General features: G+C 37.0%; 1 protein-coding gene and 1 long non-coding RNA gene across 4 annotated transcripts; one reads left to right on the top strand and one right to left on the bottom strand.

Moving 5' to 3' along the window:
- The first annotated feature begins 829 nt into the window (after positions 1-829).
- On the top strand, positions 830-16,850 carry Arr1 (arrestin 1). 3 transcript variants are annotated; one of them, XM_019043449.2, is made up of 8 exons: positions 5,097-5,237; positions 12,275-12,465; positions 13,036-13,214; positions 13,642-13,777; positions 14,250-14,407; positions 15,161-15,304; positions 15,883-16,012; positions 16,578-16,850. In XM_019043449.2, exons 2-8 carry the CDS (start codon positions 12,373-12,375, stop codon positions 16,632-16,634), a joined length of 897 nt encoding a protein of 298 aa, XP_018898994.1. In that variant the 5' UTR covers positions 5,097-5,237; positions 12,275-12,372; the 3' UTR covers positions 16,635-16,850. The 3 variants fall into 3 exon arrangements, with proteins under 3 accessions (XP_018898991.2, XP_018898994.1, XP_018898993.1); XM_019043448.2 differs by lacking the exon at positions 5,097-5,237 and adding an exon at positions 8,554-8,839; XM_019043446.2 differs by lacking the exons at positions 13,036-13,214; positions 13,642-13,777; positions 14,250-14,407; ... (1 more) ...; positions 15,883-16,012; positions 16,578-16,850 and adding exons at positions 830-1,840; positions 2,938-3,235; positions 4,262-4,398 and having other exon boundaries at positions 5,045-5,237; positions 12,275-12,419.
- Positions 6,467-8,385, bottom strand: LOC109031736 (uncharacterized). Its single transcript, XR_002008833.2, has 2 exons — positions 8,152-8,385; positions 6,467-6,773 (listed from the first exon to the last, which is right to left on the bottom strand). It is a non-coding gene; the product is annotated as an uncharacterized lncRNA (long non-coding RNA).
- Positions 16,851-17,452: the final 602 nt, after the last annotated feature.

Here is a 17,452-nt window from a genome sequence, read left to right as displayed (position 1 = left end):
ATTTTTTTCCCCCACTTCAAATAGCCTACAAGGGCTAATCCTGCGCCTCAGTCCCATCTCCCCTCCGTCCCTAACAACCAGTACCAGGCAACCATTATTTGAGACCATCAAACTCAGGTCCCCTGGCCGGGAATCGAACCCGGGACCTCCCGATCATAGAGCTGGCGCTACAACCACTACACCATAGGAGGCCGAATTGAGGAGAAGTCAATTCGATTGACCTACTGGTTACGATAAGAAGGTCAGTTTCTCTTGAGATTATGAAAACGACCATTTTCCCAAAATTTTGAGCAAAGAGCCACATTTAGATGACGTAAAGAAGTTGAAATTGCTATGGGTAAAATTTGGCAACACGATAGGTACCAAAGGGTGTCTAGCCACTGAGGTGATCCTAGCATCAATGCGTGGGTGGGAACTGTCAACTTATCTGTAGCATGCTCTGAAAAACATGCAAGTATCAAAGCAAGGCCAACTTACTGCATTGAAGAAGTGTGCATTCAATATCTTCCTCCAGTACATGAATGTATTGAATGTTCTGCCAGGTTGAACAGCTTCAAACTTTTCGCTTATATTTCTCACGGTCTTCCGAATATCCGAGGGGTCGCTTATGAAAAAAAAGTTTTCTCCGTTAGTAAATCTCTCAGCTGCAGTAGTCATAATACTTTAATTTCCTGTGACAAACGCGTTTTAGAGACTAAAAAAACTAAAAACTCTGATAACCATGTGATAACAGAGCAGACGGCAGACAGACAGACCAATGTTGTTGTTGTTCAAATGTTCAAATGTAAACAATACACTTTTGTGACGTCATCTTCAGTGACGTACAATGAGGAATTATAGAGGTTAGGTTAGTTTGAATTTGTGATCATTGAAGAATTTCATTTCAAGTTTCTTCTCCTAAAAAATTTTGCGTTACCGATTTCAACTTTCGTCATATTTCTTTTTCAAAATTTCTGAGATATTTCCTGCTCCACCGCTTTGGAGCCTCAAAATTTGAAAGTCGTCAATCTTAGTCTAAACTAAATTTCATGAGTGTAGAGTGTTACATTGCAGCCCTCTCAAATTTCCATCATCAGATGGTCAAGTTTCTGTGGTACCTAATACATGGATTAAATGTGTGAGTGATTTATGTAAAGGAGACGTCTGATAGACTCTACTGATGGTGCCCGAAGTTCACGCTGATAACCCTTTTTTCATATCAGGGATTAGATCTGATTGACTCAAGATGAAGATAGAAAACTCTATGCCACCTCGCAGTGCACTTAGCCTATCGTCTCAAATCAATTTGACCAACCAGAAATTGATTCACATTAGTGCAGGCTTAGCAGCTGTCATCCTATTCAAATTACTGTTAGACATTTTGTCTCTTAATGTTTCTGAAATTGCAGATAGGCCAAAGTGTCCATTTTGCTACGGAGAGGAATTATGTCCTATCATACAAAACAACTCAATCATAACAAACGCCTCATTTTTAGACAGGATTATTTTCTATGTCAACACAAAAAAGCCCATTCGTGGGTACATGAACAATCAAGATGTTGTCATAAAAAAACTTGCATCGTCTTCTGAGTTTAAGGATCTGGATCGGTTTATATGTGACAAATTCTTCAGTCACTCGAACTCTACAGAATGTTTCAGTAAACCTCTGAAATATTTTGCTGCACTCAATCATATTTATCAATCAAGGAATGTCAGTGACAAATTGGTCTATTGTGGAGGAGATTCGTTCCCAGATGTCATGAACATTTTGAAGATCTCTGATGAAACGCACAGCCCTACTGATAGAATTTTCCAGTATTGGACTCAGGTCAAACTGAATCCAGAGCCTTTGCTACTTCAAGTGAGTAGAAAAATATTTCTATTTAAAGCACCAAATGAAGTTTGAAGGTACTGGTCAATGAAAAATGGGATGCGGTCATGAATTTTTCAAGTATACTAACATTGGAATGATTCAGAATTGTTGTGGTCAGTGACGTACTGCATCGCCCTTTCATCTTCCTATTTTTCATTGACTATTTACCCTTAGTTTTCTCATCTCATTTAATTTGCCTCCCAACAATATGAAGATGTTCATGTAAGAATTCAATGGCAACCGCCTATTTTTCCTCCGAAGAAAGATTCATTTAAATATACTACTTAGTAAACTTGCAGCATACTTATGTATAGATGTTTGAACCAGGAAATTTCCTGTAACATTACCTGTTCATGAAGGAAAATCAAGTATATCAACGGTGTTAGTCTGAAATCACATAACTCGGTTTGCGACGTCGTAGACTCCCTGTCATACTTTATTTTTTAAACGGAAAAGTACTCAACAGCAATTCTTTAAAACTGCCTTGATTTTTCTTGTCTGTGCAAAGAAAATTATACATAAACTTCAAGGAATGATTACAATTTGTTCTCTTATAAGAAAATAACATAAAGGCAGAGATTTTCAGACAATGCAAACGAGACATGTGATTGCGGACTTACGCTGTTGATATGCCAGATATAAACCTGAGGAAAAGGGGACTTAAGTTGAAAAAAATAAAAATTGAGATAACTGTATGATTTTGCATTAAGGTGTTAATTCTGAATATTTGCCCCAAAAACGATAAGAAATTCCAAAAATTTCTCTCAGAGCATTTCAGGTGTTTTGGGTTTTCAAAGTTATTTGAACCAACACAGTGTTTTGCCGCTCTCCTAAAAAATTTTACAACCTATCTAAAGTCCCCTTGCCTCAGGTGCATCACATATATGATTCTCAGGAGTTGGTGATAAAAACTTTTTTTTTCATCCATTGTAAGTAATCCATGTTAACTTTTGGCAAGAATTTTATTTGATTCTTTTTTAAAAAAATAGAGATTTAAAACTTCAAACACAGCATTATAGCAGCATTAGGCACTCAATTTATTTATTGATGCTAGTTGCAAAACTGTTTTTTCTCTTCCACTCTAGATTTTAAAACCAGAGGAAGGCTGGCCTGTACCAAAATACTTCGGAAGCTGTGGGAGACTGATAGTTGTTGAACATTGTGGGAAAGACCTCGCTGAGTTTCTGTATGCTCCTCTGCCTGTAAGAATGAATCTAACTCTTCAAGTGTTAGACTTGGCTACCAATTTCACTTTTGGTCACAAAGACTATGCTTTTTACTTTACTGACATCTCGCCAATAAATCTGGTCGTGGATCAGAAGCACCGAGTTCGACTGGTAGATCTTGAGCATGTCATCATTTCTAATAAAAAATCTTCTAAAGGTATTTATTGAAATTTTTTATCTTCTTATTAGGAGTAAAAGTGTAATCAACCATCCAGATTAACTTACTATTCTTAAGGTTCCGAGTTTGATGACAATTATTTTTACACCATAGCTATTGCAAGCTATTGAGGCGTTTGATTCTTGAACCAAAACTATGTACATCAATGGGCCATTAGAAAAGGTCTGATGTAGAGGAAAATGTCACATGTTTTCCCTACAGAATCTTACATAGAAATCAATTCACACAACAGGAAATTTTGAAATCAACTCCTGAACGAGATATTAACAATTAAGTCTTTTCGGCACAGATCGAATGGAAGTTTGATTATACAAATGACATCATTTGTATTTTTGCACTTTAGCCAATGTCAATAGAAAACACTCATATCTTGTTCAGGATTTAATTTTTAGACTTCCCTTGGTGTGATTAGTTTTACTTGTGAAATTTTGAAGAGAAAATTTGTAGCATTATGCTTTAATTCATACCTCGTCTAAAGGCCCATCGTAAAAAAATGAAGAATCAATCATGGAGATTTTGATGAATAGATTATTTTATTGTAGTCTTAAGTTTGTCAGGCAACAAGACACTCAAAAACCATGTATTCTCATAGAAAATTGGGTGCTGCGCTTGTAGTTAATCTTACTAAGATTTGATGGATAGTTATTGTTGAGAATATAACTTGCCCTTTCCTTGTCTCCAAATTTGCCTCTAGACAAGGTATGAATTAAATCACATGACGGAAACCTGGAAATCAACTCCCAAACAAGATATAAGTGTTTAGAACTAACATCGTTCATACGGGAAACAATTTGAATGACGTCATTTTGTATGATCTAACTTCCATTTGATCGTGTCAAAAATACTTTTCCTATCTTGTTCAGGAGTTGATTTTCGAACTTCCTGTTGTGTGAATAGTTTTCTGCGCAAGATTTTGAAGAGGAAATGTGTGATGCTTTCTTCTGGTTCAGACCTTGTCTAGTGCCTTATCATACCATCTAAGTTTTCATATGTTCTTTTTTGCAGGTTCTTCTGGTAAAAAAAGGAATTTGGACACACCCCACCTCTCAGAGCACATCGAATGTAATGACTGCCTGGCATTTTCAACGGATAAAATCTGCGAACATTCCATTAGCGATCATAACTTTTACGCAGTTTGCAAGGTAAGGTTCATAGGTAACCATAATGCCGTATGACTTCAAACACATCATATTTTGCTGCACCATCATTTCCTGATGTATTTGTAGTTTCATCTCTATCATTTCCCACCCACTGGTCTGTCTCAGTCAACAAAATCAAATATTGTATTGAGTCTGAACAAAAATATTAGTGGTTGAGTTAAATAGTTGAATACAATCTAGATTAGGATCTTCACCCTTTATGTGGAGAAAACTCATAAAGCAATACATAATTCTTTTTTGCTTTATATTGGCAATCTCTGTCCAGCACTATTAACTTTCCTTACTCGCCCAATTTTGATTCCTGAAATGATTAATGCACCTTGCTGAAGAAACCAGCTAATCTTCCAAGGAATATGTAGCAGGTATATCAATGGCCAAATTCTTAGAACTCGTAACTCACTATCTAGGTAATTGCGTTTTATAAAGTCTGTTATTATCATATTTTCATAAAGAAAACCTATCAAGCCTGACTTAAAATCTTCAATAACTGTGCTAGAATGACGGAAAATCATCGACAATTTCAAGAATTAAAAACGAATCTGCAAATGAATGTGTAATCTCAAACATGTATGTGAAAAAATCATCTTAGCTTTTAATTTTTTTATTTCATCCTTGTTGTTTATTAAAGGAAATTTTTGGTCCTTCAACTCTTATGCCTGGGGGCTTCTTACACTCTCCATCAGAATGTTTAAAGACCACACCTCCAGGTTTATCTTTTTTAACAAATAACTGCATTCAACCATCAGGCAATTCCACAAGATTGCAGACAGTTGAAGATCTGAAGAACTAATCAAAAAATGCCAGCTGTAAAATTTCTGAAGGTAAGACACGTCAGTTATGATTAAAGTATCCACAAGAACTAATAGAATAATCTTAGAAAATAGATATGTTTTGCATCACTTGAATATGCCTCATGAGTTGAAAGTGTTAAATTTTTTTGTATTTGCCAGAACCGAGAGTAGAGAATCAATTCGATAGGTAGATAGATTGATAGATGGATGTTCGTTATCTTTAGAATGTGTGATCTCAGCACTGTGATATGTTTTGTGGGCTGAAGAAAAAGACAGACACGGGTTGACGATCACATAGTAAGATTTATTCAGTAAAACACGCATACCAGGAAGGTTGTGCTGTTGAGCACTCAGGATGACAAAAGACAAGTGAGCATGGGCACATGAAGGACAGACAAGGTTCCATACAACGGTTAGACCGGTGGGGCAGGCATTTCAAGAATAACACAGTGAGAATGTTTTGTTCATGGTCAACAAAAGAAAGTCTCTCATTTTCGTAGATTTCCACTGTCTTCTTTGATTTTTTTTCTTTTCTCTGACACTCCCAACTTTTGTTAGGAACATGCAAGCCTCTTTATTCTAATTCACTTGCAAACAATTTTCCTGTATCCCCTCCTCCTCCCCCCCCCCCCCGCCCCGATATTTCTCTGATCTTCTTGATTTCCATATTCTTCCCCCACACCCGCAACCACAATTTAAGTCAAAAACTACATGCAATCCTCCCCATTCAAATTCTTGTTGTAAACTTCCTTTATCCTTTGTTTTTCCCGATCTTTCCCTGATAGTGTCCATCTTCATCAGAAACCAGCAATCCATTTCATTCAAAGTAAATAGCGAGTGCCGGAAGGCTTTCCTCCATCCCCTTTTTTCTGACCTTTTCATGTTTCTCCTGAGCTTTTCCTTTTTCCCATGATTTTCCCCGTTTTTCCTGATTTCTGGTGTCCCTCCCTGTACTCTTGAGCTTCGCTAGTTACCTACAATCCACTGCAGTCTAATCCTTTGTATAGTGAATTCACTATATCCCTGCTTTTCCCAACTTATGTTTTTTCTCCTGACATTTCGCAGCTTTTCCAAATTTAGAAACTAAGTTTTGACAAAGTTTGAAGCGTATCAATTGGGAACCGGAAAAATACCAGTTTTTCGCTGTGTTAAGGTCGCAGTTTTAGAAAGGATTGGGTATTTTGAAAAGCTAGCATCAAACGTGTGTTCAGCATAACTCAAACTAACTTGAAAACCGTAATATTAGCTATTTTAATATATAAAACCGTAATATAATAAAATATAATATATATAAAATAAAATAAAACCGTAATATTAAATATTTTAATAGCTACCTATGTTTATTTGTTCTAATAGCTTAAACTAGTAACAGCATAATACTGAAGTTATAACCGTTTTTGAAGCAAACCTGGTCACAAGTTACAGAGATATTGTTTTCTGACCATTTCGAACAATATCCGGCCGCCGTTTTGATAGGGTCATGGATACAGACCTAAACTTCCCGTCAAAGTTGTTCTTTTCTCATGCTCTCTCCATTGATGAATCACAAAATGCAAGTGTTGCGATCTGGAAAGAAAAAAAAAGAAAAATAAAGTCAGATATCTACCCCCCAAGTTTCAGCTTGGCAGCTTGCTCAGCAAAGAAGTTATCGAGAGTGGTGCGGAACGTTTGGATCACGCACACCGGAAAGTTGTCTGCAAGGCTACTTTTTCGCCTTCAATTGAGAGCATAGGCAACAAAGAGTTCCAGAGAGCCACAATAGTTGTATTCACATATTATCTTTCGAATAACTTGACGTGCGCGGATGGTGAATAAGCGTGTGGCGCGGCGCGCTGTAGCAGTGGTATACACGATGCCAAAATGCAGGAAGTGCATTTTGTCTCTTGTGGAAAAGTGAGTCGAGGAGATCTCAAAAGCTCGTTTTCGGACTAACCAATTAGGTAGGAAAAGTTATCGTCTACGATCGTTTTAACCACGAATATGTTTCACGTATATTTTTTCGCGGGTGCAAAAACCTCTCATCACGCAATCATGATCGCGCGGTCGCTCTCGAAAAAAAGGAAAGGCTGAGAAAATCGGAAAGGCCAGCTCACAGCAGTCTTCAAATCGCGTATTTCTTCGAAGTCCGCATATTTCTTTATTTCTATTTTTCGCAAAGTCGCAAAAAATTCGCGTTTTTGTTTCTTTTTCTCTCTTTTTGCCGAATCGCGGAAATTTGTGCGAACAAACGACAGAGAAGATGTCACAGCTGTGACAACTTTGGGAGACAATAGGGTTTTCCAAAATGGGAAGGTTGAAAACTTCCTGCGCCCCTGGAAAATTAACTTCATCCGTTTACCGCAATCCGACTGATACCGTTTGGCCGATTTGATGACACAATGTCTGTTTTATCTATAAAATTGCGATTCGTCCACGCCTTTCTCATGTGGGCTCTTATTCTCTGTCCGCGCGCGTCTAGTTATTCGAACGATGATATGTGTATACAGCTATCTTGGCTCTCGGGAACCATTTGTTGCCTATCCTCTCAATTGAAGGCGAAAAAGTAGCCTTTCAAACAACTTTCCGGTATAAGTAATCCAAAAAGGGTTAAAAGGGCGAGAAGTCGTATGTTTTGAAAATTTCCTAACGTTTGCGGCGATCCCAGGATTGCCAGATCGGGCATTTTCTGCATTTCTGTTCTTCTTTCAAGTGAAATCAGCGAGAGGTCAGTTGGAATATTAATGGGAATTAGAACTTTGGATCCCTCTTCATTCATCTTTTTGCGGTCCGTAGCGTTAACGGATTTTACTTATTTCTCTCGCTGCCCGCACCTACAGAGATAATAAATTATCTACTACTACTAAGTCACTCTTTCAGCGCTTCTGTGCGCTCTGTGACACCCAACCGCCCCTGATAGCGATCCTGCCAGAGCTCCTCCGGCAGATCGGATCTCCTCATTTCTTACCTCATTCTCTCAATCCACGATTTGGCAGGGCGTCCTCTGCGTTTTCTGCCAGGGGGTTAATAAATTAATACCTACGTAAAAATCGAACGAATAAACCAAGAACCTAGGTTTGACACAAAATTCTCAGCTGAAAGAAAGGAAGTCACGGGGTGTGAATGAGTAAATCTGGAGCAAAATACCCGTCCGCAATTTAGGGCTTCGTTTTCCTGAGGAATTCATCTCATTCGATAAAAGCGAATCGAATGGCTAGTGTTTTACTCCTCCTAGTTTCGTCACAGCCACCCCAGGTAATGAGATTAGGAAGCCTTCGCCGTTCAATGCCATCCACGTATCTTCGGTGCCTGTATAAATACATTCCGCCCAGATGACAAACTCATTTCCCCCCTCGGAACTTAGCGGGCAGTGTTTTTTTTCCGTATCTCTTAACGCAATTTTAATTTAATTTGCTAATTTTGTTTTTGCCCATCCACCTTTATCCTTTTTTTTGTCTTTACTAATTAGTGAACCTCGATAGCATTCAACTTTGTGTTCACTCACTGAACACTCTTTTCCACCCCTTTTTTATTTTTTATTTAAAAAATGGTCGTTAATTTTAAAGTGTTCAAAAAAACCTCCCCGAACGGTAAACTAACGATCTATCTTGGCAAGAGAGATTTCGTCGATCATATTTCAGGAGTGGAGCCAATAGGTAGGTGCGATTTCATGCAGTTGCCCTCTAATCCTGTAACTAACTGTAAGCTCCCTCAGTGTCGTAAGTAAATAAATGGGTCAACCCCTAATCTCGCAGTTTTTGTTTCGAGTAGATAAGTCTCTCAATTTTGTTTTAGTCCGTGGATGGTGCCTGTAAGACTCAAGGAATTTTTCCCAATCCTCATGTATGTCGGGAAAAGCTAATGCATTTTGCTTCGAGCCAAAACATTGCAATTTTTAACTTTCAAGGAACTTTACGCTCTGAAGTGTGTATCAGAAACCGTGCCAAAAAAAAAATACACTGGAAAGCTAGGGAATAGTCGTGGATTTTTATGTTCAAAAATATCTGAAAAGTCGAACAATTTTAAAATCCAAGAAAAGCTTTCACTCTGCAATCAGCGACCATATTACGTCTCGATTCCTTGCACAATTTGACAACTCTGTTACATGCGGAAGATGGTATATAATCTATTCCTCGCCTACAGGCAAAATTTCGAGGCACGAATGAGAATGCGGCGCGGGTGATTTGAAACAGTGACCAAAAAACGGCAATTAATTAGCGATTATCAATGAACTGCGTAATGAATCAGCTCCAAATTTCGCCTGTAGGCGAGGAATTAAGTTTGCCAGCCAGAGTGCAAAGGGTTTTGAGTTTCGTTAAGTTGTTGCGGAGATATCTCAAAATAACGCAAAAGTTGAACGGGTTCGTGTAAGATACAGTAGCGGCTCCCATTTTTGTTGTTGGAGATCCCTATAGGCTTGACGGGGTCGCTACCGCTCCTAGTAATAGGATACGACTTTATACTCCAAACGAGAGGTTCGCGGAAATCTCATCGATCGTGATTTGCATGTTTGATATCCACAATGCGTTGGCGGAAATGTTTTCGGCAGATGGTTTGCGGAAATATGCACCATTTTGCAACGCTGCCAAGGTGCTATACGGCTTATCCGAATTTCGTCTCATAGTAATCGCGATTGTAAATGCAACGTAGAAAACTCTTGAGAGCTAACAACCGCAGCTATACATTGTACTCAAGAAAGCTCGAGCGCCCGCAATTTGTTGTGTATGCAACCCGGATATCCCAAGAACACGAATAGTTGTATCCACACGTAGTCATTAAAAAAGCTGGAACGTCTTCAATTCTTCCCGCTTATGATAACAAAATGTGATACTTGTTGCATTCATACGTTGTCTTTGAACAAAGGTAGGGCGCTTTGAGTATTTCATCAAATTGATAAGAGGAATAGTTCAATTAATAAGAAATGAAATGGAGACTGTTTAAATGCGGAAATTTCTCGCCTGCCTTTATCGGAAATCACACACAACTCTGCTACACGCGGAAGATTGTACGAGTATATAATCTATATGTTACGATTTTTTCATATTTCCAAGTAAATGAAACGAACTACCTTCCTCTGAATCTTCTCATTTAATTTACTCAGAAGTATGTAAAAATCGTGTCCTATTCATTATTTACTATCTTTCATCAGGGCCGGATTTACCTACTTGCCGCCCATGGGCCGCCTGTATTTTTCCGCCCCTTCTCATTCGTTTTGAAATATCAATAGATCGTATTCGACATTGGTTCGATGTATCGTTTGGTTCAAGACAATAGAACATAACCTTAAACAAAAATTTTAGGATTTAATTTGGAAAAGCTGAAAATGAGAAAATTCCTAACAATTTCACTTTTCATTGCCATTTTTGGTACTCGAGAGAATAAAAATTCGATCACATAAGACCCGTTACCTCGGATTTCTAAATTGACTTTTACAGGCTGTGGTTACATATTGAATCAATCGATATCAATATAATTTCACCTGTGTGATCTGTCGAATACGATCTATAAAAACCATCAAGTGAACGTGCCGGTGGGGGAGGGGGAGGGTGTACGAGACGCGTTTACTTGTGTTGGGCACATTTTTTTGTGAAAGCCCTGTTAACACTGACAAAAGTTCAGCTCCGTAAAACCATCCCTGTTTGGACAAGGCCTTCCACTTATAAAAAACGAACGAACAAATTATGAAAGAACAAACATAAATGTGGTTAATGATTTTACCCTCCGCCGCCGCCGCGCCGACCGCACTGAGTTGGAGCAATGCGTGAAGTATTCATGCAGTCTTGTAGGCGCTATGCGTTTCACGCCGACCGCTGCTGACTAGTGCTGACCACACTGTTTGGCGCAATGCGTGAAGTATTCATGCAGTCTTGTAGGCGCTATGCGTTTCATGCCGACCACCGCGCCGCTCCGTTCCAGGTCAAATTGCGTGTTTTGTTTCTCTCTTAACTCGACTAATTAAAGGTGTTGTCTCTTGTATCACCGAAAGACGACAAAATTAGAAATTACTATACGTTTACTCTCAGAGATTTTGTCGTCTCTCCTCGTTTGATATTTTTTTTCTGAATCCGATTTTTTCTCTCTTTTTTTGATACCTACATTAAAAAAGATTGCAAAATTTGCCGCCCCCTTCATTTTGCCGCCATGGGCCGCGGCCCATGTGGCCACCCCCTTAATCCGGCCCTGTCTTTCATACGTGGCAGTGGTACCAAATAGTGCAATTCTTCGTTTCCGGCAAAAACGAGTGGAATCACGACTTATCTTGATCATCGCTATTCGTAGGGTGACAAGTTTTCTTGGATTTAACAATTTTCGGATGTTTTCAGACATTTTTAACATAAAATCCTTCGACTTTTCCTTGCTTTCCAGTGATTTTTTGGCATGGTTTCTGATAAAAATTCTAATCACTATAATTATTCCGAGCAAGAAGCGGGTCGTGTTTTTTGGGACTGACATGCGCAGTACCTTTGTGGAAATGTTAGCGGCAGATGATTTGCGGAAATTTGCACCATTTGGCAACTCCGACATGGCGCAACACGACTCATCCGCATTATGAGGATTATATAGTGAGCACAGTTGTAAATGTATTGTAGACAACCCTTAGATCCTTGGGGCGGTTATAGCCATAAATGTTCTGCCGAAGAAAGCCTGAGTGCCTGCAATTTTATGCGTATGCAACCCGGACATTCCAAGAACATGAATAGTTGCATCCATACTTATCCATTGAAAGAGTCGGAGCGCCTTCAATTTTTCTAAAAGTTTTTTGATGCCTAGTAAAATGTAATCATTCACTGCATTCACATGTCGTCGTTGCAAGAAAATGAGGCGCTTTGAGTATTTAATCATTTTCAAAAAAAGAAGGAGAAAAAGAAATGAAAGACTAAATCAGGGTTTTTATGCATCTACAAAACTCGAAAAATTCAGGGAGTTTTTTGTTTTTGTTTGTTTTTTTGTTTACATTCTTAAGAATTTTTTTTTTTTTTTTTTTTTTTTTTTTTTTTTACTGAGAATCCTGTGGTTTTAAACAGGCATGAGTAATACCTTATTTTATCTCTGGATTTTTACATTAAGTAAGTAAGTAAGTATGTTTACAGATGGGGTAATCCTCCTGGACGATGATTATTTAAAGGATAGGAAAGTATTTGGGCAAGTGGTTTGCAGTTTCCGATATGGTCGTGAAGAAGATGAAGTCATGGGGCTCAATTTCCAAAAAGACCTTTACCTTGCCTCCGAGAAAATCTACCCTCCACCAGAAAAAAGAGTGGAAAATCTCACAAAACTGCAAGTAAGTATTTTTGTCTCTCAATCAAAAAACTGTTTCTAAGTATCCTGAATAATATGTTAAGCCTAACATTTGTGGGTTTAAGCAAATATTGTATTCGATCATTCGTATCATTTGTACCCAAAAGATTAAAAAAAATTGATCATTTTTCGGGAGTACCTTAATTTTCCAGAAAATCCTTTCGTATCGGGAAAAGATTAATGGCTTTCTCGGATTCTATGCTAAAAATCTTAGTTGCAGCACAATTGGAGGTGCTTGCCTTTTTTCAAAAGTCCAAAACACCTGTGTCATTTCAGAGAAGATATCACGAAAAATTTAAATCAATTAAGTTTATCAATTTCATACACATAGGTAGATACAACACATATTTTTGTAGTTACGTTATTTTTAAATTAAATTTGTTAAGGGAAAAAAAACCCAAAAAAAAGAAAAGAAAAAACAAACACAAACAAACTAGGAATAGGTACTATTAAAGTCATTCCGTCGGGATGATTTTTGTCTTTTTTTGTAACTTCTTACCAGAATTTTCGTGAAATAAAAAACCATTTTGTACTTTCAAAATCTGTTTTGTAGGAACGTCTCATGAAAAAATTAGGACCAAATGCATTTCCTTTCATATTCACCATCCAACCTACAGCACCAGCATCTGTCACTCTCCAACCAGGACCAGAGGAAGAGGGACAGCCTTGCGGTGTTCAGTACTATGTTAAAGTTTTTGTTGGAGAAAATGAAACAGACCGAACTCATAAGAGGTAGGGACCAATTTTAATTATGTAAGTAACAAAAAAGCGGCTGTTGTGCAAAACCTCATATCTCTCAACTGGTATCTGTAGACCTTCATGTATCTTTAATTTTGATTCTGGAGCCTTATAAAGTTATAAAATACAGCGAAAATCTCCGTAAATGTGAAGAAAAAGTCCAGTAACAATTAACTTACAGTAAACAATAAGTAACTTACGTAACAAATTTTGTAACTTACTGCAAAAAACCAGCAAAATGGACTTGGAATGGTTTGCAAGAACGAGAAAAGCTAGAATATGAGAAAATAATGTGAGACGTTCATAAAATTCCTACTTTTTACTTTCTGCTCTGAACTCTCTAGATCATACCTAGTGATTTTATTTTTGTCATTTTTGCTTTTAGTAAATTTTTTTTATTATATTATGTGTATCATTTTAGGAGTACTGTTGCCTTGGGAATTCGGAAAGTCCAATATGCTCCATCAAAGCAAGGTCGACAGCCGTGCACAATTGTTCGGAAAGATTTCATGCTAAGTCCTGGAGAGCTCGAGTTGGAAGTGGTACTTGATAAACAGGTAAGATTAAGGATGATTTTCTTTTTATATACGTTTAAACAAAAATAACTCATCTTGAACTTTTACTCGGACATTGGAATTAAAAGAAGTTATTTTTCATTCTTGACCTTCCTCTATACCCTTCTAATTTTCAGCAGAAATGCAGTTACTTTATTGGAGCAGAAACATAATGTCATCCACATATTTTTTCCAGTTTGTATGAATGCTTCTTTCCCAATCTTGAGAAAGACAAGAAGAACGATACAGTTTAATATTTTCCTAAATTCTAAAGAATGTTGTCTACTCTGAAAAATTGAATTGATGAATTCAATAATGACTCGTTTCTGAAAAACTAAATTTTTCGAGGAAACAATGGAAACTGTATGACATTCGAAGTCAAAGATCAGCCACATAGGCAGATTATAGGTTTAAGTAACAGACATTGATCTCCTGTCTTTTGCTGATCAATATTCTTGTTCGCATTTTTCCACAGTTGTACCATCATGGAGAGAAAATTGCCGCCAACATCTGTATTCGAAATAATAGCAATAAGGTCGTGAAAAAAATTAAGGCGATGGTCCAACAAGGAGTCGATGTTGTCCTGTTTCAAAATGGTCAATACAGATCTGTCGTCGCAAGCCTTGAAACTCAGTAAGTTTTCATTCAAATGACAAAGATACTGATTCCCTATTATTTTGTTTTAACCAATGTCCAAAAGGATGATTTATGAATTTAGCTTGACTTTTGATAAACCTTGTCTTTCATTTTAGGGTAAAAATTCAAGTAACTACGAAATTAAGTCATCAGAATGATTGTTGAAAGCTGATAAGAGCCAACAGTTTTCAGTGTTTTAAAAATGCTTTTGGGCATGTTGGGCAATGCTATCCAAGATTACTATTTCCCATCTAAGAAATGCAAGCACTCCGGAAAAATGGGTCATCTTCTCACTGTCTGAAACCTGCCTATGTTGCATTGGGTTTTATCCTAATATTACCCCCTGTAGGAGTCTCAAAAAAACTGTTTTTGAAAAAAAATGGAGGTTGCAGATGACCGTAAAAACTATTTCTCCACAACAAAATGAATTTTTGAAATTTTTGGAATTCGTTTGTCCTCCGACTGAACATTCGTGAAGTGACCATTGTATTATTTTTGGGAGAACCCTCATATTTCTAACATTATTCTACCTGTTTCTTAAGTTAGAAGTCAAAAGTGTACAAGATTCAAGTTCCTCTTTTGTTCCCTCTAATCTAAAAAAAAAAATTACCAAATTATCATTTGAGGCAATTCTTTACAGGCCCTGAAACAATTCCTCATGGAACTCTTTTAAACTCTAAATAATAAGATTTAAATTTCTTGTTTTTTATTCAATCTGTAGTGTAAATATTTTTTTTCTTCTGATTCTAGAGAAGGCTGTCCAGTCCAACCCGGTTCGAGTTTACAGAAGATCATGTATCTGGTTCCAACACTTGAGTCAAATAAAGATAGACGAGGTATTGCCCTAGATGGTCAGCTGAAGAGTCAAGAAGCTAATCTCGCGTCCTCAACATTGTGAGTATTTTTACCTGAGTGAAAGAGAAAGTAATCAACTCATATTTTAGAAAAAAATAGCTCAGAATAATTTATTTTCTTTGTTCAAAAACTTGGATGTGTACTTCGTAAGAGTATCAAATTATTAAGGTCATACTCATTTTTATTTCAGAGTTAATTAGGAAATTTGGGTCGATTGCTTTCCTTTCACATTGATTCAAATCTTTTTAAGGTCTTTCTCTATGTTCTTTCCGGTGCAAGCACGACTTTTTCTTTATGAAAGACTTCAAATTATGGGAGAGGAACCAAATTATTTGATGTTTTAATTCCTTCATTGTCTACTGGTTCATTTTTAATCATCACTCAGTGGAAAAAGAATAAAAAGAAAGAAGGAAAAAAACCTCAGGAAATATCAGCTTTGGCTTCGTAAGTCAGTAGTAGAAGCAATACTTTTCAAATACCTACTTAATGTTGGAGAGCAAAGATGGTTTTCAGAGCTCTGAGCAAAGTTGTGCGATTTGTAAGAAGTACCATGTCGTTTGATCTCTGTTTCAGAGAATTTCTTAGCCTCAAGGTACTATGTATTCTATCTATTTCAGGTTGGCTAGTCCTGACAGACAAGATACCTTTGGTATCGTTGTTTCATACTCGGTCAAAGTCAAATTGTACTTGGGTGCATTGGGTGGAGAATTGTCAGCGGAACTGCCATTTGTTCTTATGCATCCAAAAGTAAGTATTACATCAAATGACTAGATTAGAAAGGACAATTCAGCTACTGTGTACTTTTGGAGTTTGAGTGGATTCAATTTTTGAGGACCATGTTTCATGGACAAAAAAGTTCCCCCTTTTATTGCAAAATTATCCCTCAAATTATTTTGGCAGTACCCCTGTATATTATCGCACAGGGGCAAAATGGAAAACTGGAGCACAGGCTCTATTCAGCCCTAAAAAATCCTTGGGTTTTTTTTTCTCATGTTAATGTTCATAAAAGCACCCTCTTGATTATCGGATCTTTTTCCAATCTCAAAATTTAATCACCAAATTTATTTGAAATTTAGCTGATACTACTCAATTTCTGTTCATGTGCTATTGTTTTGATTTTTTCAAACAAAAATTGATTTGATTTTGACTTTTTTTTCTTTGGTTTGGTATGCATTAAGCATGTGATCTGTATAAAAATATGATATTCAAGGCCAAACAATTGTGTAATCAGTAGCTCTGTTCAATCTCCTTAGTAATACAAAGAGAATGTTTCATTCTATTAATTTTACTCGTTTTCTCTTTTTGATTTCAGCCAAATGCAAAAATTAATGATGTACAGACTGAAAAGACAAACCTTCCAGCCAAATGATCTGCTGGCAATGGGATTTTCCATTTTTTTCTTTTTTACTGTCTCAGAATTTAAATACATTAATTTTGAAAACAGTGCCACCCTCTTTGTTAACAATTAATTATTTTTCTCCGTTACACTGATTTCATTTAAACAGATGTATCCAAACTATCAAAAGCTCCTGTTGCAAGAACCTCAGCTTTTTCTACCATTTCCAAATAAATTGATTCATTTTTATTTTCCTCTATCTATCTTCCATTAGCAATAAGTTCCTGAATACCAATTGATACCTGCATAACTAAATTAAAACTATGTATGCTCAAAACAGTCAAAAACATTTGTTTCTCCGGCTAGGAAGCCTGACAGAGCCTTCTGGCCAAAATCGAGAAAAATCAACACAAGTTACATGAAGTAAAATTTTGGGGTCAAAATCGTAAGTTCTCTGATTGGGTGGAAACCTATCGAGTCCCCTGAAAAATGAGTCAAGAAGTCCGAATTTTTTGGTCCAAAATACTCCTTGCGTTGATCTGTTCTCACAAACAAAATTAAGTGGCAGTATGCTAGACAGGATTTGTGAAAAAGGGTGACCTAAGTTTTTAAGAATTTTCTGACACATTTTGTGAAATCTGAACCACTCAAAAGGGTGATTTTAGAGTAAAAAGTGAAAGCATTTTTAAAATTCTCATTCAGCAAATCATTAGAGGAGTTTTGGGTGAAAAATTTCCACACACTCCTTGGACTTATTGGCTTTTTTTTAAAAAAAACTTCCAAAGTTTATAGTCATGTCCTAGAGAAAACGGTTCCCTGGTTGAAAAATTAGCAAATTGATCTGAGATTTG

Source organism: Bemisia tabaci, chromosome 4 (genome assembly GCF_918797505.1).
Source record: "Bemisia tabaci chromosome 4, PGI_BMITA_v3".
NCBI classification, from domain to species: domain Eukaryota; kingdom Metazoa; phylum Arthropoda; class Insecta; order Hemiptera; family Aleyrodidae; genus Bemisia; species Bemisia tabaci.
Note: the sequence above shows the minus strand (reverse complement) of the source record. Positions and strands in the feature narration are given on the sequence as shown.